This window comes from Gadus chalcogrammus, chromosome 1 (assembly GCF_026213295.1).
Source record: "Gadus chalcogrammus isolate NIFS_2021 chromosome 1, NIFS_Gcha_1.0, whole genome shotgun sequence".
Taxonomy (NCBI): Eukaryota; Metazoa; Chordata; class Actinopteri; order Gadiformes; family Gadidae; genus Gadus; species Gadus chalcogrammus.
In genome coordinates, this window is record NC_079412.1 from 7422638 (window position 1) to 7446234 (window position 23597).

The 23597-nt window shown below is 40.4% G+C and overlaps 1 protein-coding gene across 3 annotated transcripts; it reads right to left on the minus strand.

Moving 5' to 3' along the window:
- Window positions 1-199: 199 nt before the first annotated feature.
- fkbp1ab (FKBP prolyl isomerase 1Ab) lies at window positions 200-11075 on the minus strand. 3 transcript variants are annotated; one of them, XM_056586519.1, is made up of 5 exons: window positions 10967-11075; window positions 10803-10850; window positions 9201-9313; window positions 2325-2479; window positions 200-1459 (listed from the first exon to the last, which is right to left on the minus strand). In XM_056586519.1, the coding sequence occupies exons 1-4, from the start codon at window positions 11001-11003 to the stop codon at window positions 2351-2353; spliced, it is 327 nt and encodes a 108-aa protein (XP_056442494.1). In that variant the 5' UTR covers window positions 11004-11075; the 3' UTR covers window positions 200-1459; window positions 2325-2350. The 3 variants fall into 3 exon arrangements, with proteins under 3 accessions (XP_056442494.1, XP_056442485.1, XP_056442477.1); XM_056586510.1 differs by having other exon boundaries at window positions 200-1462; XM_056586502.1 differs by having other exon boundaries at window positions 200-2479.
- Between the last annotated feature and the right edge of the window lie 12522 nt (window positions 11076-23597).

Below are 23597 nucleotides of genomic sequence, written 5' to 3' on the forward strand. Positions count from 1 at the left end.
CACTAGGGCTTTCATCTGTCAATCATATTATATCAAATACTACACGAGCTGACCTTATCTATATTGACATCCGTTTGAATTAGGTTTGCTCCTTTATATGCTATGCATATAAATACTTTCAAACCATGTTAGACATTCAAAAACAAACAGGTGTTTTAACATTTACCAAGGTTTCTTTATGTTCAGTATATTGAAGAATATGAATACGAAGAACGAGCCAACATTTTCAAGTCAGGTGGAGAGCATTTTATTGCAACAGCACATTTTAAATGTCTCATTGGCTCAGCCTGCATCCAGTAGGCTATGTAACTAATTTGCACATGACATTCTACAGTGCATGGATAGTTGCCGCTGCCAATCTAATTCCAGAACACACCCGGAGCCAAGTACAGTATTTCCAGTCAGGCCAGCATATCCGTTGTCTTAATTTATAGCTATTAATCTGTCATATAAAACCATTATTATGCCTAAGGAATATTCCTATTTAAACAAGGTTTAATCAGGCAGTGTGGTATGATACTGATAAAAATAAAATGTACAGTTATCACAGGTTAGTCACATTTCAATTCTCAGAGATATAAAGTTGGCATCTTAAAAACATGCACAAAACAAGTTTAAAGGGAGGTCACCTTTAAAAGGATTCCCCCCCCCCCCCCACCCCCGGTATTTCGGGCATTCCCCTTTTCAAAGAAAAGCACAAAAAACTTGAATTTATGTGCGTCACAGCTTTCTGTTCTCAACTACTAGTGTATGGATTTAAATAGGTCTAAAAGGTCTAAAAGAGATGACTGGATAAAATGGTAATAGGATCCATGCAAGTGAAATGCAAAGTTTTAAACATGTCTAGACTAGGCATTGCCTATATCGTGCAACACTTGTGAAGTACTGACCATATGCCTGGCAATGATTTTTTAAACACAGCAACACAAGTCATTCCTATTTAGAACTATTACTGGTTCTTAATGGAATTCCTTCTTTCTTATAGTAATTTTAAATATTGAAATGTAAAAGAAAACGGCATAGTTGAACTGTCCCGTCTCTAGTATTTACTAATTTCAAGTTGTAATTACCTGCTCTTCAGCTTTATGGTAAAAATATGTGCTTTTCGTATTCTCTAGTGTATTTTCTTTTCATTTGGTTATTATAATGAGCATCTGGCCTCTGTGATACCACTTACCCTCTGATGAATGTCGCTGCCAGTAATTCATTAGTTTCTCTCATCATAACCACACAGACATTTTACAAAAGCAACTATAGCACAAATATAAAATCAGGTTACCAAATACCTAAAATTAACAACATGAAGGTCTGTCAGGGTAAGATCCATAAGTTTATGCGATAGGATGAAAAAGAATGAAAAATGTATTAATAAAATATTGAACAGTTGAACTATCGACTAAATGTATAGAATCAGTGCAGACTCTGAGCTCTTCCTTAATTAATCCAGTTAGGAAGTCAACTGCTAAAAAAAAAAAAACTGTTAGGCAAAGGTCAGCCATAAATTAGATATTCTGGCGTGATAAAGAATATTTATACGTAAAATGTATGTAGTCTCACATCTACAATATGTTTTTCTTTTTAATCAACTATTACTCTGCCACTGAACACAAATATGTAATTTGCATGCGAATGTTCAATTGTTAGTCTTATTGACACATAACACATTTAGATAAAAAATATTTATTGTTTCAAAGAGGAAATCTATTTTAAATGGACAATTGGGCAAACTTGTAGGCAAAGTAGAAACTAGTCCACAAAATACAACATAATGCCCTTAAAATAAATAGACCCATTACAAAGAGGGTTACAGGCTGATTGACTAGGGAGCGAGTCATAGCTAAAAAGGGACTATTCTTCATCAGAGGATTCTCATTCTGGGGAAGGAGTGCTGTTGGTGCTCCAAGTCATGTGATTTGTTAATACTTACTCATTATATCATACTTACTCATATATATATATAAATAAGATCATTAATTCATGACAATGCCTTGCTTCAGAAATGTAATCCTTTATATTTAAGAATCTATTGCGACACAATTATTATCATATCAAAGCTGCAGTCATGTAAACTTTACCCATTCACATGATATAAATGATCTATAAGTTAGGCATTCAACAGTTGTGTAACCTTGAGTTACTTATGTATGGTTACATCATGTTATGCAATTACAAAAAATAAATAATCTTAAAGCATCACTTCTTTGTCCTGCACGGTTTTCAAATATTAAAATCTAGGTCTAATGGCTTTACTACAAACAAAAAAATGTTGAGAAAAGGAATGCCTGTAATCTTAAAATGGCAACAACATGATTCTTATTTCTTACATAATGATACAGGCAGTTGATTTGTTTCATTCCAGGCTCAGCAGCTCAACGTCAAATATTAGAGTTGCGTTAGGTGGGATGATCCCAGGATGACCCTTGTTTCCATAGGCAAAATCCGGAGTGCAGGTCAATTTGGCCCTCTGACCAACACTCATCTGTAATATAGGGAGGAGGAGGGAAGTCTGTTTAAGATCACCATGATGCAAACGGTGTTCGTATTTTGGAAGACTTTAATCCTTTAAACAAGAAGTGCTAGTTGTGCCATTGTAGGTCAGTGTCAAATGTTCTAGACCAGCCTTTCTCAAAGTGGGTGCCGCGGCACCCTGGGGTCGCCCCGTGACTGTGTCAGGGGTGCCGCCAAAAAATTACGTATTCTGACATTTAATTAAATAAAAAAAAAAAATAATAATAATCTGACATTTCATATATGACATATATGAATATATTGAATACATAAATACATTCTTACATATGAATGGATTAATAAAATTGTAAAGTCATTTTAGTTAAACAATATATAAAATTAACCATAAAAATCTGTCTCACGTAACGTGACGTCCCCACCGGTGTCAGCGTGACAGAGCAGCACACAGCACATTGTTTTATAATTTAACCGCGAAAATACATTTCACAAAGAGCAAGGAACAAGCATCATGGATCGTTTTTTTAAAAAGAAAAGCCCCACAAGAACCAGACATGATTGACTGTGAAATGGAGCCTCAGCCTACTACTTCATGCGAGCCTTCGTCCACCAGCTCTGAGTCTGCACCAAAGGTCGCAAAGGTAGATAAGGCTAAAAAGAGAACATACAACGACAATTACCTCAAACTTGGCTTCATCAGTACTGGGGATGAAGCATGCCCTCTCCCTTTGTGTCTAATATGTGGGATGAAACTGTCAAACCAAGGGATGGTTCCGAGCAAACTTAAAAGACACCTGACCACTAATCATCCATCACTTGCTGACAAGGATGCTGAATATTTTGTTCGAATGAAAAGTCAACACAGCCGTCAAGAACAAATGATGATTAAATCTGCAAAAGTCTCGGAGAAGGCACTGGAAGCTAGCTACCTCGTAGCTGAAATAGTAGCTAAAACAAAGACGCCCCACACTATTGCAGAGACTGTAATTATGCCAGCCTGTACAGCAATTGTAAACAAAATGCTAGGGCCTCAAGCTGCAAAAGAAATTTCAAAGGTCCTGCTGTCGGATTGTACAATAGGGAGGCGAATCAATGACATGTCTGTGGATATTGAAGCTGCCGTTTTGGGGAAAATCAAGACAAGTGGACTTTTTTCTTTACAACTTGATGAGTCAACAGACGTGAGTGGGCACGCTCAGCTCTTGGCAAATGTTCGGTTTGTGGATGGGGACCGTATTAGAGAGATTTTTCTATTTTGCAAACCGCTGCCAAACAAAACGACAGGAGAAGAAATTTATCGTGTGACAAATGAGTATCTTGAAAAGGGAGGATTGAGTTGGAAGAACTGTATTAGTATCTGTACGGATGGTGCGGCTGCAATGACGGGCTGTGCCAAAGGTTTCATTAGCAGGGCCAAACAGCAAAACCCTGACATCCGCACAACCCACTGCTTCCTTCACAGAGAGGCACTTGCTGCAAAGACGCTCCCAAAATAACTTTCGGACATACTTGACAGAGCAGTGGACATTGTTAATTTCATAAAAGCGCGCCCGTTAAAGAGCCGCCTGTTATCGATTCTGTGCGAGGAAATGGGGGCAGAGCATCAGAGCTTGTTGCTACACACGGCAGTCCGCTGGCTGTCACGGGGGAAGGTTTTGGGCCGATTGTACGAGCTAAGAGAAGAACTCAGAGTCTTCTTGACAGAAGAGAAATCTGCATATGCAGAGCTGCTCGCAGATGAGCAATGGTGCGTAAAACTCGCGTATTTGGCTGACATCTTCAAGCACCTCAATGAGCTGAACATTAAAATGCAAGGCAAAGAAGAAAACCTCCTCTCCTCGTCTGACAAACTGCGTGGCTTCAGATCTAAGCTCACACTCTGGCGTTCCTTTGTGGAACAGGGCAGGCTGGATATGTTTCCCCTGTGCAATGTGCATGTAAACAGCAGCACGCTTTCTGACCTCATAGCCCAGCATCTGAAATCTCTTGACGAGCGATTTAATCATTATTTTCCATTGGAGTGTTATGCACAGTTTGACTGGGTCCGTGATCCATGGAGTTCACGCGCACTGGAGAGCGCAACGGACTGGCCACTGCCAACACAGGACCAACTGATGGAGATCAGGGAAGACCGCACATTGAAAATGAGATTTGGTGACATGGAATTGGACAGGTTTTGGATATCAGTGGAAAAAGAGTATCCAGTGGCTTCAAGTAGCGCTGTTGCTATTTTGCTTCCCTTCTCCACAACTTATCTGTGCGAACAGGCTTGAAAAGCCTGATGTATGTCAAGCTTTTCAAGCCTGACATACATCAAGAACAAGTACAGGGAGCGACTGAGGACTGTGGACCAGGAGCTCCATGTCTGCCTCTCATCCATCCCTGCCAGGATAGGCCGGTTGTGTGCGTCGCACCAGGCTCACGTCTCTCATTGATTGTGAGTCACACCCCCCTCTCTCTCCCCTCTCTCTCTCAATTGTGGCTTATTTGTGTGCGTATGCGCGCTGCATGCGCGAATGTGAACCTCTCTCTCCCTCTCTCATTGCGGATTATTGTTTGCGCGTGCGTGCGTGCGCGTATGGCACGGATGGCACGGATGGAAACAAGCACTATGATGGAAAAACATTCCTGCTATCTCTGCATTTCATTTGAGTTCTCCTGGTCTCAATTTGTTGGGTTCTTGTATTGCCTGTGTTGCTGTATAGCTTGGGCGGTCCACCTCTTATGGTTTTATGGCATTTGTGTCTCTGATTTATTGTTTTGTGAAGCACTTTGTAAACCTGTGTTTTTAAAGGTGCTATAAGGTGCTATAAAGTTGTTATTATTAATATTTACAGTTGTATTATGCTCTGTTCATTACTGTCCTGTCTAAATAAACAGGACATTTGCATTTACGTTTAGGCTATGCAGTGTCGTTTTTAATCATATTTTACACTGGGGTGCCTTGAGATTTTATGCACTTGAAAGGTGCCCTGGCTGAAAAAAGTTTGAGAAAGGCTGTTCTAGACAGTACTCAAAAATACATTTTGCATGAATACCTAGAAATGGATTGGATTGATAGAACTGAATTATTCTACAAATGTATTATTATATTACACTGATAAGGTTGAGGTCATTTAATAAGTGTTCTGAAGAGCTATAGTATATCAGGGCTCATTTATGCTGAGCAGCATGTGTCAATCAAAACACCAATATAATAAGATCCACACGGACTGCAGGAGAAAGTGGACTGTGTTTTACGTTTTTTTTGCGATAGTAGTTGTGGTTCTGTAACAACAAATACAGTAATGGTATTGGTAGTAATACAATATTATTAGACACCACAGCGGACCAGATAAAACAAATAAATACTACTTACAAATATTAGCCCCACTGATGTCTACTAAGTATATAAATCAAGTAAGACTATAAATGCTTAATCGTAAATAAATATCATAATATAACTTATCGTCACAATATACATGCCGCCGACATTCACGGCCACGAGTGCAACCAAACTCCCAATTGCAATCAATCGAATACCAAACGACCAATCAATGGACAACCAAAGGACAGTGAAAACTTTAAGTGGGAACTTGCAAATAAAGCACGGACGCACAAATCAAACCACCATAACTCCACAAGCTCCACAGGGCCACCGCACAATGTTTGTTACAAACAGGTAGAATCACCAGGAATGTCAACAACCAATCAATTACTCTAGCCAATCAGTGCAGTTACTCCAAGCCTTTTATAAATTAAGTATCTGCACCTTATAAATACAATCATCCAAGTTAAGTAGTCAAACATTGTGCAGCACTCAAATTGTTGGCAGCCAGTGTAGCCCTCTCTCAATAATGTCCTGCGTTATAAGAACTAGATACACAGCACCACCGCTCTTGAAGCTAGTGTGCATGCTCAAAACGGGTCATTCAATTACATTTTTCCCTGGCCAGGAGGAGCGAGTGTAAGGACACACTACTTCAAGGATTTGCTCCAGACTGGTGGGGGTAGGGACTCTATTGGGACAGGGCATTCAACTTGAGAGGGGTCTGGTTGCAACCCACGGTCAGAGGTCCACTGCAGACGACCCGCAGTCTCAGGCAGGGAAGTTACATCATCACAGAACTACATCAAAGGTCATGGACTTTCTATACACAAGATCCATTGCTGTGACCGTCAGAACCTAAAAACAGTCATCTAGGAGTAAAACGTAGGAAACGGTGACGCAGATTCACACTGAAACGCCAGTTCAACCATTCCTTCAACTCGACATCACCCTGTTTTTCTTTTTCTGGTTGGTTTCTGATGAAGAGAAACTTATTTTTAGGACACGTCGGCCAAACGAACCTCCTTGCGATGATGGGTTTAGCTGAATCTGACCATGCCCGTCAGCTGCCGTCACGGCCAGGACTCAGTGAGTCGAAGCCAACGGGATTAATGGACCACATGTTGGCCATGTTTCATTTTCAAGGAGCTTATCCTACAGCAAAGGCCCACATCAGTCAGGTTAACCTTGGCAAACACAGCCACATGAAAGTATATCGGGCATGAGCCAGAGAGCCCGATGGGTTTCACTCCGCTACTTGAGTGCCCTGCGCCCATTCCGGTTGCCACTTTGGTTGTGCCACAACACAAGGTCCACTGGCACAACCAGCGACCCCGGCATGGTCTGCCGTATTTTTCCACAACCAGTTCAGGACGAAGGAGGAGCCACTTGCCATGGAACCTCAGCATGAAACACGGTGCCGGCATTCAGGAACAGCTGTGAAAGCCAGCTGTTCAGACTAGTTTTTAAAATGGCCGAAACCATGTCTGGACGGCGTTTCCTTTGCAACACAGGTATCTGGCAAGGAGGAAATGAGCCGTCACGGGAGGCTGCCAATGGTAGCAAGATTCAAACCTTTGGGGAATGGCAAATTGTGCTTCCACAGGCGACTGTCCACCTCCAATTTCGTCATGGCGAAAGCGGTGAGCCCCCTGCAGATTGCACCAAAGGCCTCCTGGTGGACATACAGAACCGACACCTCGTTGTCTACAAAGATTGGGTCTCTCTCCCCAGCTTCTTCAGTGGATTGTCCACGACGACATTGGTCAGTGCACTGTTGGAGAGTTCCCTGACCGCATCATGCACAGGTTTAGTCACTGCTGTGACCAAAGTCAGGGTGGAACACCAACTTCAAAGAACAGGTCCCCTGTCCCGCCCTGCAACTTGAACAAGCACATGCTATCACGAAGGCCGAGTTCAGGAATATGGAGCGCCTAGGCCTCGTCCGCTGGTCAAGCAGCCAAGCTTCCCCCCTACACGTGGTGCCGAAGAAAGGCCGTGGCTACCGGCTAGGCGCGTTGACAGCGCCGTGTCAACACTCCACTAGCCCAGGCCTGTATCCAGTCTAGGGATGTCAACAGTTAATCGTCTAAATGCAGAGATTTTTTTTGACAGGTTACAAATGTGTCAATCTATCGGTTCATTTGCATATACACGTTGCATATCCAGGGCTTCGATAGCTAGCAGTCTGAGGTAAAACGATTAGTTAATTCATTCCAAAAGTTCATGTCACTGCAAGCCGAGGGGAGAGAGTGTACAGCGCACCGGAACCGAGGCCATCACCCAGTTGGTGTGCCGAATGTTTGAGAAATTCTGCCAAACAGTGTGGTAGAGGGCGAGGGATTGAAAGAGCCAGCTCGGTACCTTGAGCCTGAGTAGGTCATGCCATCGAGAGCTTGCATGCAGCTCTAAACTTCAGTAAAGCAAACAGAAAGTATTATAAAAGGCAAGACAATCACAACACAAAACATTCAAATGAAAAACATTCCACCCCATTAAACCATAAACATGGCGCAAGCGGTTCACAAGTTGGTTCACTTTGGTGCGATAGCAAAGTTGAGTGTTCCCCCGAGAAAAAAAGGCATGCATAAAATGGCATATTTGGCAGTGTAAAAACGCTCAGTGAGAGAGGGCTGAATCTGACGGCTCCAAATAAGCAAAAAAGTCAGTAAAGTGCCAATTGTATTCTCTGTGTTGTTCTCCATTGTTGTTCTAAGCAGCGGACACATGGTGATGACATATAAGGGTACAGGGCAATTTTGCCTAGTGTGAGTGCGCCCTCAGTCTATCGAAAGCTAAATTAACCTAATCTCTTATCCAGTCCCACGCATCCTGGACTTTTTGGCCCAGTGGGCTGGACAGGTGATGATTATTGAAAAGGCTTTTTCAGGCTTCAGTCAGAACCTCAAAATATCCCTTTAACAAACTCATACGCTGATATTGTAATAATTATCGTATCGACTGACATTAAAAAATATCTTGTGACACACATTTTTGGCCAAATCGTCCAGCACTAGCTGGACAAACCAATCACCCATCTATGGAAGCTGCTAAACAGTTGTTTGAAATAGTATTTATAACTCTATAATGTATAACTGTCAATAGATACACGTTTTTTTAATGGTCAGCCTGTCACAACCACTCCTCAACTGTACTGTAGTGAATCATGATTAAAAGAGAAAAAATTTCCAAAGTAAACAAGTTAACATCTTTTTTGAATTAATATTAATGTTTTAAGGACTTAGTAGGCTTATGTATTTTCATAAAAAACTGTCCACATATGTTCGCAAGACAATACATTTAATACAAATTCAAAGGCTGATGCAGTACATTGTGATGTAATTTCCTTTCTGTGAAGTAGCTTCCTTTATGAAACTGCGGTTGTCCTCAGACACGGGTCTAAACCAGACCCTATTGTATGACTCACCTGCACTACACCCTCTTCCCAGCCTCGGATCACTTCCTGTTTGCCAATCTTGAACCTAAAAGGCTTGTCCCTGTCGCGAGAGGAGTCGAACTTACGTCCATCTGTGAGGGAACCTTAAGTGGGAGACAGGGAAAAGGATTAGAGCCAGAATCTTAGAGCAAAGCAACTGCAAATGTTCGCCATCATTCTGCTGGTTTATGGTAAACTGTACGATTTAAAAGGCAGAGATTAAGCCATGAAGCATTACAATACCCAATACATTTGTTACAAAAATGTTTGACAGGTATTCCAGTAGAAAATTCAATCTTAAAGAAACATGTAGCATAACTGGGTGAATGTCGTTCTTAACAATAAATTAACTAAATCCAGTAATGTGCTCTGCTTTTAGGTCGGCCATCTTCCCTGCTGTGTGTATATTGAGAGCACCAATAAGGGGGATTCCAACGATTGCAGAAATAGCCGCTGCAGCTGTCTGCAGGGCTGTCTGCAGGGCTGGGCAGAGCTCTGACAGCTCTAGAGAAAGAGGGGCTCTCCAATCATCAGTTCACAGAATGGTATTCTACCAGTATTTGCAACAATATAATTAGCCTGCTGCTATCAGCAGGAAAGCCAGCATGCAGAAATGTTATATATGGTCTGCACAAGCTATAGCTGTCTGGCATGGTGGTATGATGTTCCTAAACTATAACGAGTATGTGTGAGTGTGTAGGCCCTTTATACAAGTCTAAAGTGGGGTATTTGATGACGTGTGCCAGGCTGGAAAATGGCATGAACAAGTTGGCAAGAAATGCTGCTTTCTTTGCATAAAGCAGCAAACTTTTCTTTTTCCAATCATTTCAAACAAATACACCTTTTATTTCAAATGTAGGGTCAATCAATGGCTATAAAAACGTCTCCTGATTATCGTTGCAACTTTTATTAAAACTTATTAAAATACTTTGATACATGTTATTTTTTAATACCTGCTTTTCTGATCTCCTTTAGAAGAGATATAACAAGAATGATTGAATCAGATCTGCACCGAAGGAAATCCTTGGATTATTTCAAGTTACATAATGGTAAACCGATGGGCTTGCATTACAGTTGATGGCCGTCCTCTACTTATCCTAGGCTACAATTAGATTAATGGTTCACATCGAGCTTTAATTGATAATACTATATAACCTCCGCTCAGACTAAAATCCCATATACCTAAGCCACCAATCTCCTCAACTAAGGCAAAAGAGAAAAGAGAACCAGACAGGAGTTAACCTGGTGTCTGTGGTCCTGTCTTCTGGATGTGCTCCACAGTGAACCTCAGATCGTTGCTTAATCAATCAGATGGCATTTCCCAAATCCATGAGCCCATAAGTGTCACACTACTCTGGCTTTAGACCTCCGGTAGGGAATAATTAGTATTTTTTTATCTTGCCTATTGCAGCCGTTGATTCACTGTTAGGAATATATATAGAATAGAATAATACGAAAGAAAATGTGAAATTTAAACCCATGGCAATCCTTAATTTGTCTTGGAGAAGTTAGGTCTTGGGTAGCAGAATAATTTATCAATACTATCGGTATTATTGATCGTAAGGCCTACAGCCCACTGCTCATGACACTCACCAACATAATGCACAACACACGTCTGTCCTTTCTTCGGGAAAGTCCTTCCTGTGGAGATAAAGAGTTTGAGATCACGGGGATCGAGCACGACGGGTTTCTGCAGCAAAAATCAACGAACGTGCAAATGAACCAAGACATGATCTGCATTGGAAGAGCGACTCTACCGTCGCCGGGGGTGATGGTCTCGATCTCTACTCCCATGTTCGATCTCCGTCAGCCAGGCTGAACTCGTCTCCTACTGTCCAGCAGAGCACTCAGCTGTCTGGGGGATGCCACTTCACGCTGCAATCAATGTTGCCAGATTGGGCCAGATTTCCGGCTCAAACTGGCAACGCTTGGATGCAGCGCGCTTCAGACATGGTTGCCATATTGGGCCGGGAATCTGGCCCAATCTGGCAACACTGGCAGCAAAGAGAAAGGAAACGTCTCCCACGTGACCTGCAAATCGACCGGGGGGCGAATTTACCATGGACCTATTAAAGGCCGTGTTGCAGGGTTTATTTTCCAACGAATTTGTGCAATTTGCTGACCAAAGCCGCATTGAAGCGATTGAAACCCTTGAGAGTAGAGACTAGTAAGAGTGTTCAGCGGATTATACAGATACATATATAAATACATAGATATTATGTATAATTAGTATATGCTACACGTGAACCTCCTAAGATGGCGCAATTTGATTGGTTCGCTATCTCGTGATTGACATCTCAAACTCTATTGTTTTCATCGCAAAATATCCGCTAATAACAAATAAACCTTCGGTCTCGGCGGCTATTCCCAACTATTCACTTCGCCGAATAATTGTTGACTAATAGCCTAGATAGAAAGATAGCCTAGTCAAGTCTTTATTAATACCAAACTACACAAATAGTCGGTAATTCATTTAGGTGATTCGGCTCACACAGTATAGCCTACAAGACCACACAGAACAAGGTAGACAACAAGTCTGACTGGACATACACAAAATAAATCACATTAAAACTAGACACATGCGTTGATAGATAGATAGACTGATAGAAAGATAGTTAAATATGTTCTATTATTTGCCTTGCGGAGCCAGCCAATCCTGTGCACTTTAGCCATGTGCGCCTAACACAAGAAAGAGTTGAGAAGTCATACAAAAAACGGATAGCAAGCGAAAGCTAAACCAGACTGTATCAATCACATACTTTGGTTCCATTCTAACTTATTGTAAGAGGCTTGTCTTTAAATCTTTGCAGTGACTGAATGTTGATGACAAAAACGGATTGTTTTGCATAAGATGAGTGTGTGCGATTGTGCGTGTGTCCTTTCCTGCTTCGGCATACTGCTTGGTTATGAAGGCCTTGTAGTTAGTTGTGGTCTTAGTGAAGCAGCCTAGCCTTGGAGTTGGATAAGTTGGAGTGATTGTGTACGGGCGTGCGAGAGTGAGAGAGAGAGCACACCCACCGTGGTGATGTTTGGCTTATTGTGGGCTCTCTGTCAGCATCCGCCGGTTGGACGGTGTGCTTTCCCACATGAAAAAATTCTATAGTTTACTATAGTAAATAAACTATAGTATACCCTATATACTATAGTAAATATTGTAGTGTTTTTTAACCTTACCATAGTAGTTTTACTACAGTAAACTATAGTATACTACAGAAAATTCTATAGTTTACTATAGTAAATAAACTATAGTATACCCTATATATACTATAGTAAATATTGTAGTGTTTTTGAACCTTACTATAGTTTTACTACAGTAAACTATAGTATACTACAGAAAACTGCAGTTTTATTACTACAGTATACCACATATATACTACTACAGTAAACTATAGTATACTACAGAAAACTGCAGTTTTATTGCTACAGTATACTACATTATATACTACTACGGTTTACTACATAAACTACAATCTACTGAAGTAAATTACAGAACTTTTATTATACTTTTATTTTGCTATAGAATACTACAATTACGATACCATAGTACTATATATTAGGGATGTCCCGATCCAGCTTTTTGCACTTCCGATCCGATACCGATATTGTAGCTTTTAGCATCGGCCGATACCGATACCGGCCAATCCAAGCATGTATTAAAGATTAAAGATATTTACTTATTTTGTTGTACCTCTCATGTTGAAAAGGGTTTTACTCTTAAGAACAACTAGCCAACTTAATTAGGTTAGTTTGAATAATCCTCAATAGTTGGTAATGAGAAGCTGCCCTGTTTATTCAGGGTTAAATAAACACAAAATAGACAAAATAATAAATAGTCAAATTACCACAAACACACTGAATTGGCATCAGTGCTCTGTTCTTGAACAACAAGAGTGTAAACAATATTGTAAACAATATAACATTATATATAAAAGCAACACACACAAAACCTGAGTAGAAAATAGTCAAATTACCACACACACAGTGTGCGCTAGGTAGGTGTGCTAGATAGGTGTGCTGAACAACGCGGACCGGATTTGGGGGGAAAAGCTGAAAAGAACTGGAATGGATTACCTACATTGGTGCGAAAACACGGACCGGAGTTTTGAAAACAAACTGGATCGGGAGTCCGGATCGGGATTTTCCCGTGCAGGCCGATCCGATATTGATATGCATTTTTTTTTGCTAATATCGGCGGCCGATCCGATCCAAATATCGGATCGGGAAATCCCTACTATATATACTACTATATTACAATAACTGCAGTATGCAGTATTTTGTTGTTCTTTTAACTATGTCATTGTACTTTACCTAATGGATATTTTCAACTGTATCACTTTTTGTTGTTGCCATTTTTAACCATAGTCAGGGCCGTCGATAAGGGGTGAAAGGTGATGACGATTCTAGGGGCCCACAGCCCAGGGGGGGCCCACAAAAAAAAAAAATAATAATAATAATAATATTTTTTTATTTTACTACCAGCCCATAGTACTACCATAGCGTCCCCCCCCCCCACCCCCCCCTCGTCAGCAATTGCTCCCTCGTCAACAATTGCTCTTTCCACCCCCCCCCCCCCCCGTCAACAATCCAGCGCAGGGGGGCCCATCAGTAAATCTTGTCTAGGGGCCCAGGAATTGTAGCAACGGCCCTGACCATAGTGCTATAACAATAATTCACTGCACATAAATTAGGCTTACAACCACCATTAACAGTGTTTTCTACAGACTGCTAAAATACAAAAAAAATAGAACAAAAGTTTAACTTTCTTTAACAGTTGATAATTTATTGTTTCTGAAATTTGGCAGCATTGTTCAACTTTTGTCGTATAAATGCTTTTGTGTTCGTATCAGTTACGTAGGTGAACTTCAACTTTGCAGCATCTGTGGGAATACGAGCAAGGTACGTTTTATTACTCTGTTTTTTGGGAATAATTGACATAAGCAGAAACCAGAAACCAGCCGTTTTTTCGTTTTGTCCAAAAAAACGAAAATCAAGATTTCTGTTCGTTTATTCGTTTTTTGGTTCTTCTTAACAAAACGGATTTACCACTCAATATCTGGTTTCCGCCGGTGGGCGGGTCCTCTTATTGGCTAGTGTGCTTCGTTGCCCTTTGCTCTTCAACATAAGAGTTCTTCAGTTTGATAATGTCGACAAAAATATTACCGTATTATAGACACTAGCAAACACAGAGGACCACACCACTCACAGTCAAGACTGACACGGCTTCAAATAACAATAATAGTATTCATTATCATTTGAAAATGAGAACTTCTGAAGTTATGATGACTTCAGTGCAGTTGATGTTTAGACACAGAGTAGACCTGAGGGCTTTACTATGACATCATTGTCCGGCTCTGCGCTCTGTGCGCGTTCACATCAAAGGACCTGCGATCGCGGGCTGCTGATTTCCTCACAGCCTGAGAGCTATGAGGAATACAAGTGATCACAACACATTTCTGACAGCTGAAAATTGCGCATTTGTTGACCTTTATCCATTTACAGTAAACTAATTATTTTTTCTTGTTGAAAGATATTTTATATTGTTTTCATATTATTATTTACTGATGGTGTTTACAGAATGCGAATGCGTGTTATATTGAATGCGAGGCTGGGTGTGCCTATGAATATAGGCTACAGCAGTGGCGGCGCCAGAAATAATTTGTTGCAGTTGCTTAACAGTTGCTGTATGAATTCAAGAGGTTGCTGGTCAAAAAAAAAAACCTTGATCAAAACACCTGAATTTGGCAGAGACACGGCCGGGAAGACATTTTCGGCACGGGTTGGGGTGGTTGCGGTCCCGTACGAGGCAAGTTTACAGTACAGTAACAACACAGACTAATCGCACCACTGTGATTGAGTGTGATCGTATCATTTGACAGTTCAACGTGCGCTATCTTTCTCCCTCTCCCTCACACACGCACAGACATAAAGACGTAAAGACATAGAACAATATAGAGGAAGATCTTTAAGAAGGCCAACATGAAAATAGCCCAGCGGCATGTACACATTCACTGCTAGTCCAGGTGGCACTGCGGCCACACGATAACAAACAACATAGTTCTCTCAATCAACAGCCCGTCAGCAGTCCCCCAACTACAAGGTTAGCTGTCCTGTCAATAGTGGTGAATTGCACATCTCAGACCCACCGTCGCCACGGTACATTCCAAAGCATTCACATTAGTTGCGCGATACGTCTCAAATGTAAGCCTATGTGGAACATTAATACAATAGTTGCTATTATTGTTGATACTATTATACTTCATAATACTTCTATTAAGGGCGGATCATACCAGGCTACGATAAACCCATCCTTTGGCATGAGCCAAACCTATAATCTAGTTCTACTTCAAAACAAATCACATGGGCCCCAAGTCAATATGCTGCGACGGGCAAACTTAATAACCAAACGGCCTACCTTAAATCGATGTCTTGATCACAGGACTTCTTGCAATATTCCACTTTATCCATACGGTTTAACACACCAACATTGCTAGCAACCATGTGATAACATTGTATTGCTAATTCAGAACTGTGTAGGCTACAATATTTTCTTCCGTTTCTTGACCTCAGCATAACCCCCCTCCGAACAACTACCAAGTCCAACACAAGTCTGGCTATTAACGAGCCCATCCTCAGCCTCGCCATCGCGAGTCGTGTTTGAACTTGATTTCTTTCGAAATAGTAAAAACTTGTCCATATTTTTTTAAGCGCCAACGAGCCGGCAACGAACATCTCTGACTGATAATCTCGCCGCGAGATGTCCGCATATTTGAAATGTTATTTATTTTTCGTAAGACTATGCTATTAATGAAATTATTGTTTCATGTACATTAAATAATAATTAATTAATATTGTACATATTGCTTGGGATAGTTTGTGTTAATTGTGCGTATGTTTTTTTTTAATCTGTTCATGTCACTTACAGAGTGTGCGCATGCCCAACGCTCGGGAACTGGATTTGAACGACAGTCACGGCCCTGAAATTTTGACGCTACTCACTTATGCACTTAATCTGGTGATTCATATGACAGGATTGGTCGGTATGGTGACGGGTACCGCATTCGGCCATAGGTTTAGTTGAACTTATTTAATACCATTTTACGGAAAATGGCATTATTTCAAATATGTTTGTTGAGTTTGTCAAAAAATCAGGGGTTGCTCTGGGGTTTCTGAGCAATTGCTTGGGGTTGCTATAGCAACGGCAAGCAACCGCTTGGCGCCGCCCCTGGGCTACAGTGAGTTTTTTAAGGTACAAGGTACAAGCAAATCATATCGTCTACTCTGTACAGTGACAGGGAGTGTAAAGTAACCTACTTCATTCAATATCGAATAGGCTACTGTAGCCTACACTATGTACAAATGGTTTTGCTCTTTGCTCATGGCAGTTGTCATTTTAACGTGTCAGCAGGCAAGCTTCACTCATTCCTGGATGCATTATGCGTTGTCCCTACTTGTTTTGGAATGTTTTGGAATGGATCTATAGTAGCGTATAGACATTTGCTCATAACAGGCCAGCTGGAATACAAAGCAAACTCTTTGTATTCCAGCTGTTTTTTTTGTGATTTTTTATGATGTTTCAATGTTGCGTTGGTAATGTGTTAGACAGCTTAGATGTTCTTAGATGTTTTGTTAACCTGATTCCTATCCCACTGTTTGGAAATTACTTTTAATGATGTTAACTAGATCTCATAACTGGCCTAAACACATCAAATTTGTATATACCCTATACCGTTTGACTATAAGACCTCTATAAGAATCTCCTCTATGCAACTATTGATGTAGTCAGTCAATGATCAAACTAGTAGCATGAATATGAATTACAGTCCAAGCGGTTTAGGCAAGGCAGAGTAAAAACTGAGTAAAAACTCCCAGGAAAACCCAGGGGAAAAATTGCAGTTGGTTTAGACTGGGAGGTCTAAACCAGTTTAGACTGAGCTGTGGAGAATATGTGGATATTAATATGTGACTGCATACAAATTTGTCCACAGACATGGTGAATGTATGATAGTTGGCATTATTGGCCCTTAACACTAATATTCAGAAACGACACTGCCTCAAAAGGATATTGGCCTAAGCAACACCAGTAGAGGCATATATATACTTTTCCCTGAACTTTTAAACATTGCAAACGTGCAAAACCTATAATTTATTTATGTGGCATTCAGTCCAATGCTTAAACATATATCTGTGGCATTCAGTAGGCCAATGCTGTGGTAAAGTGTGCAAAGTATGAGTATGAATATTTGATGGAGTATGAGTAAGTGTTTCCTTCTGTTACATAGATAGAACTTTAACAATCCCCTGCAGGAGAAGTGTGTTAATGTTTGTCCCTATAAAACAATAATGGTAAAAAAAATTATACAAAACATGACGGTAACTCATTGGAAGGCTTTACTTAACCACTCCCCCTACTCACTTCCACCAATGCAAAGCGAACAGAACTGAGTAGGGGAAGGCGTAGCCAAACTAGTTTGTGACAGACCCAGAGGAACACAACGCAAATTAAATGTGAACATGTATTGAGGCTTTAATAAAATCCCGGACAATTTTGAAATTTCACCCGGATGCATTTGATTCATACCCTTCCACTGTTAAATAGCGGCGCAAGTTGTGTGGCGTGTGAGCGTGTGCATGGGTTGAATTGCGTGCGTCTCATCTCACGGAGAGCCCTGCGCAATGTTCAGCTGTCAGAAATGTGTTGTAATCACTTGTATTCCTCATAGATCTCAGGCTGTGAGGAAATCAGCAGCCCGCGATCGCAGCTCCTTTGATGTGAACGCGCACAGAGCGCATTGTTCAGCGCCGGACAATGATTCGGAGTAAAGCCCCTCAGGTCTACTCTGCATGTATTAACTGTGGCTAAACATCAACGGACTAGTCATCAAACTTAAGAAGTCTCATTTTCAAAATGATATGAATACTATTATTGTGATTGGAACCGTGGCAGGTCTTGACGTGGGTGGTGTGCCTCTGTGTCTGCTATTTCTATAATACAGAAATATTTTTGTCGACATATCAAACGGAAGAAACTTTTATTATGAGAGCAACAGGGCAATGAGCACGCTAGCCAATAAGAGGACCCGCCCACCTGCGGTAAACCAGATATTCGTTTCGCTAGTAAGAACGAAAAACGAATAAACGAACTGGAAATTTAGATTTTCGTTTTCATTGTCAAAACGAAAAAACGAAAAAAAACGGCTTTGTTTTCTGGTTTCTGCTTGCGTCAATTATTCCCAGAAAACAGAGTAATAAAACGTACCTTGCTCGAATACACACACACACACACACACACACCCGACACACACACAAAAACACATACACGAAAGATGAGCATGAGAATGAGGGTATCACTCAACCAACATCTTTTCTCATTTCTATATGCCTACCTGTTATTTCAACAAGGTCCTGTTTGGCTAGGCCAGGTTTCCCTTCTGTGCAGCTGCTGGATGAATGTCCAGTCACTGAATGGCCTGCCATATATCCTGCCATATATTCTCTGCTATACATCCCATGTAGGAGATAATTTATGAACTTCTGGGGGCTTTGGAAGGTGCAGCGCTCCACAAGTCCTTTTGGAATGACCTTTAAAGGGGTAGTTCGGAATTTTGGACATAGGGCCTGATTCCGAAGTGAGCATTGGTATTCTATATCACTGGAGACAGTTTTCAACACATTTCATTCAGTCCTTCTAGTTGCAGAGTTCGCTCGTGCTAGGCTAGCGCACGTCAACGGGCAATACTAGCCTGCTATTAAAAACAGTCTTACCCACTCCACAGTACACCCGAGGTACATCAATTATAACGCCAGACTATCGATTTAATGGTCTGTGTTGATTGAATAATGTTAGAAATAAAACTAACCTTGCATCGCATGAATCATCGAGGGACTACTTTCTCAGCAGAAGCGGAATTCTACTATGCGCTGGTTAGGTTTGTAACCGAATCACGACAGAAGAACGTAAACAGAGAAGCGTGGGACAGAAGCGCTATAGAGTGGCGAAGTCACGCCCCTTCCGGTAGGGCTCATGGGACCTATGAGATCGAAAAATATGAATGGGTGTCAATGGAGAGAAAATAATTATTTTCTGGTCCCGGTCTTTATATGCCCTGGATTACACATATGTTGTTTTTGGATTTAAAGGAATGAAATGTGTTGAAAACTGTCTCCAGTGATATAGAATACCAATGCTCACTTCGGAATCAGGCCCTTTGTCCAAAATTCCGAACTACCCCTTTAATGCAAGTAGATAACATTACCACAAATCTACTTCAACATACAGCAGACTAGTATGGAGTCAGAACAGTCATTATTAATGAATGCACAGAGAAGGATTCACAAATGTATTTTGTGATTTATATATAAATTACTCTCTTCTCACAAATACATTTCAATGCACACACAAATGGATATCGGCATGTATAAATGTAAAATAAATCCATAAACAAAAATAAGTTTCACAAACATATTTCTGATCCACACACAAATATGTCTTGTTTTAAATAAAGGTAATATAAATCCATAAATATATTAATTTAAAAAAGATTTGCAATTTCATCAAAATGTATTTGGATGTTGTTACATTTATGTACAAACTGTTAAACTTGAATTTACAAGACGCTTTTCATTTGTGAGCTTGTTTGCATTTGTGTGTGAAACTGTCTGCATTTATGTGTGGATTTTTGAGACTCTCCTGACGTCGCTAGATTCACAAATGCATTTTTTTCAACAAGGAACTCTCTGTAGCCAATCAGATGCCTCCCTCGTTTTCAGCCAATCACATGGCTGCAGTTACGACCTCTGAGTCCAGCCTCCGAGCCTCCCGGTTCTCTGTCAAATGTCTACTCTATCGGAAAAGACATGTTTTTTTGAATGATCGTACACTAACAATCTCTAGGTGGTGAAGAAGTAAATGCTGCGTCACGACACTTTTTCCATCTAATTTTGACTGGGTTTTGGGATTATCGGTGCCGTTAAAGTAGTAAACGGCACCGACGTAAAAACCCAGTCACAGCAGTCATGTGGTTGACTGAAAACGAGGGAGGCATCTGATTGGCTACAGAGACTTCCTTGTTGAAAAAAATGCATTTGTGAATCTAGCGACGTCAGGAGAGTCTCAAAAATCCACACATAAATGCAGACAGTTTCACACACAAATGCAAAGAAGCTCACAAATGAAAAGCGTCTTGTAAATTCAAGTTTAACAGTTTGTACATAAATGTAACAACATCCAAATACATTTTGATGAAAATTGCAAATCTTTTTTAAATTAATATATTATGGATTTATATTCCCTTTATTTAAAACAAGACATATTTGTGTGTGGATCAGAAATATGTTTGTGAAACTTATTTGTTTATGGATTTATTTTACATTTATACATGCCGATATCCATTTGTGTGTGCATTGAAATGTATTTGTGAGAAGAGAGTAATTTATATATAAATCACAAAATACATTTGTGAATCCTTCTCTGTGCATTCATTAATAATGAGACTGTTCTGACTCCATAGACTAGCGTTTACCTCAATGATATATATATGCATTTAGATTAGGCCTAAAAAATGTTTTGGTTTGGTTCCGGTTTCCGACCGACCCTGTCAATTAATGTGCGACCCAAATTATTTTATGTGCGACCCAAATTATTTTATGAGCTATATAAAAAAAACAAAAAAAAAACGATTATTATTAGTTTTTTAATGCAAACTATAATTACGTTTTGGTACAGCACCTCTTCATTCTGTACAAGGATGAGCGAATTTTCTCGTTTTTAAATGAAAAGCACCTACCTATCATTCGCTGCCGCTGGAAAAAAATAAAATAAAAAAATAGAATAAATTCCCTACCTACCCATGACCTCAACTGACAACCAACAGGAACCAAACTTTTTTTTTTTTTAGGCCTTAACCGAGTGTACGGCTGATGCATTTAGAAAAACAGTGCAACTGAAACTAAGTAACTTAACCTATACAAATAAAGTCAAACAGATTCTTACAGAGTGGCCAGGGCCTCTGTTGCTGATGCTGATGATGGACCTGGAGCTGGTGATGGGTCTTCTGTTGCTGGTGCTGGAACTGCTTTTGGTGCTGGTGATAGTGTTGGTTCTGGTCTTGGTCTTGGTGTTGGTGTTGGTATTGGTGTTGTCATTGGTCTTGGTGCTGAGCGGAGAAACTCCTCCATCTTCTGCAAAACGTCTGGCAGCACTGAGCAAAGGATTTATAATAGCCTTTTAGCTAACATGTAAAACAGAAAACCCTTGTGTAAAAAAAAACAAAGTTTTCAACAATGGCATTACATTTCAATGTTGCTATTTTTGCCTTGAGAGAATCATTTTCCCTCTGCAGCCTGTGGTTGTTCTCCCTCAACAGCTCACAAGATGGGTGATGGCACTGAAAATAAAAATTCCATTAAAAAAACAAAACTGACTCACATACACCTGGGCAAATACCTACAGAAGCCAGTTAGAGGGTACAAAGCTTACGGCTGATAGATTACAGGAATATATTGCTGTATCTATCCCTATACTATAGAGTTAGGAAATAAAAACTTTAATTGTAGGTAGAACATTAAGTGCAGACAGTTTATTGCATCAGTGGATCTTACTTCATTCCTGGTTTCATTATTGAGTTCAGCTGACATGATCCTATGACAAACAGAAGATGTACATAGAGTTAAGGGTTACCTACATCAAGACTGTACAACAGAGATCAGCAGGGGGGATGAGCCTGAGCGAGTAGACAATGCAGGCGGAACAGGAGATGAATACTCAAATCTTATCTTGTTAATATGCTTAATAAGTTGACAGAAAGCAAAAAGTCAAAATGATCTGACAGGCCAGGCAAAGCAGGCCAGTTGGCGACCCCATGGTGTACAATATGACAGACAACATTAGGCTACATCACATAACAATAATTCACTGATGTTAAGAAGCACTTCCATACGGTGAATATTTGTACATCACTGCACCAATACCTTGCTTTTCCAGTTCCATTAAGACGTTAAGACCTGTGTTTTTTTCTCTTCTTCTTCTTACATTGACTTAACTGAGGATCCTTTAAATCATAATGAAGTTTAGTTTTTCAACGATTTTAATTTAACTCATCCACAAGGCCTATAGATGACATTTCTGTAATAAAACTTTAGTTACCTACCAGCGATTCGTCGTCGTCAGAATATCGACTTCCCCCACACTTCCCGCGCCTCACATTATAGGCCGCGAGCTAGGGGGCCTTATCGTGCCTTACCGTTGCGAGCTTAACAATTAACAACGTTTTTGAAGCGAAAACGTTTACCGTGATATTTGAAATATTACCATATGTATGTAGTTATGCACATATTTTATATAAAACATAGTCAAAGGAGAAAAAAACTTGTGTACTTACCACTGACTGATATAATCCGTCCTGGACATGACACAATCCTTCCCTTGTTTGGCCAATTAACTTTATACATTACAAAAGGATCTTTTAAATTTACTCTCCCTACCCACCCATGATATTTCGCCTATGTCCACAAGCCCCTTCATCCGGAAAGTCAAATAGTGCATATTTTGCCATTTTCTTTATTTTTTCCGTAGCAAACTCACGACTAAAACTCACGACTCGACTGTCAAATATTCAACGGACGTCTCACACGCTGCGAATGCGTAGCATATGTTTACAACCGCATTCGCAGCGCGTGAGACGCTCGCGGGTTTACACTTATCTTTTTCAGTTGTTCAGTTGGTGTTTTCAGTTTAAATTTGTCTGCACTGACAGTCGTCTGAATGCAAAATGTCAGGAAATTATAAACGATATTTGTCCGATTTTCTATACCTGTGCCAAAAACTACAAGATTGTACAGAAGTCAATTGAGAACAGAGGAACGGCCAGCAAGTTCGACACCGAGGAGGTAAGAAAAACTGGAATAAGAGCGCCTCCATGCGCACTTTGTCAAAGAATTCCCTACAGCTAGGCTAACCTCTATTTGTCCACTGGCTTCCAGATTGATTCAAGGCCTTCATTTGAAGCTGAATTCTCTGATGACGAGACCATGATGATCAAATGAATACACAGTCTATGGTGTGTACACACTAAACAACAAAGTTAATTATGAGGAAATGGATGGTAGAAATATATAACTGTACAATTGTAATTTAAGTTCAAGCTGCCAGCAAACAGGTACGTTTCTATTGCTGTGGTGTGGGTATCCTAATCCTCATTGGTAAATTTGGCTTTTCCAGATTGACTCTTCAGATGAAGCGGAAATTCCCCTGTGATGATCCACCAGACCATGTTGAGCAAGTTGTACACACACAACGCAACACACCTAGTTGAAATCGGGGAGAAACGAGAGTGGCATATAAGAATTTATGACAGAATTCTGCATTGAGGATTGAGTAGCCCTACTTTATAA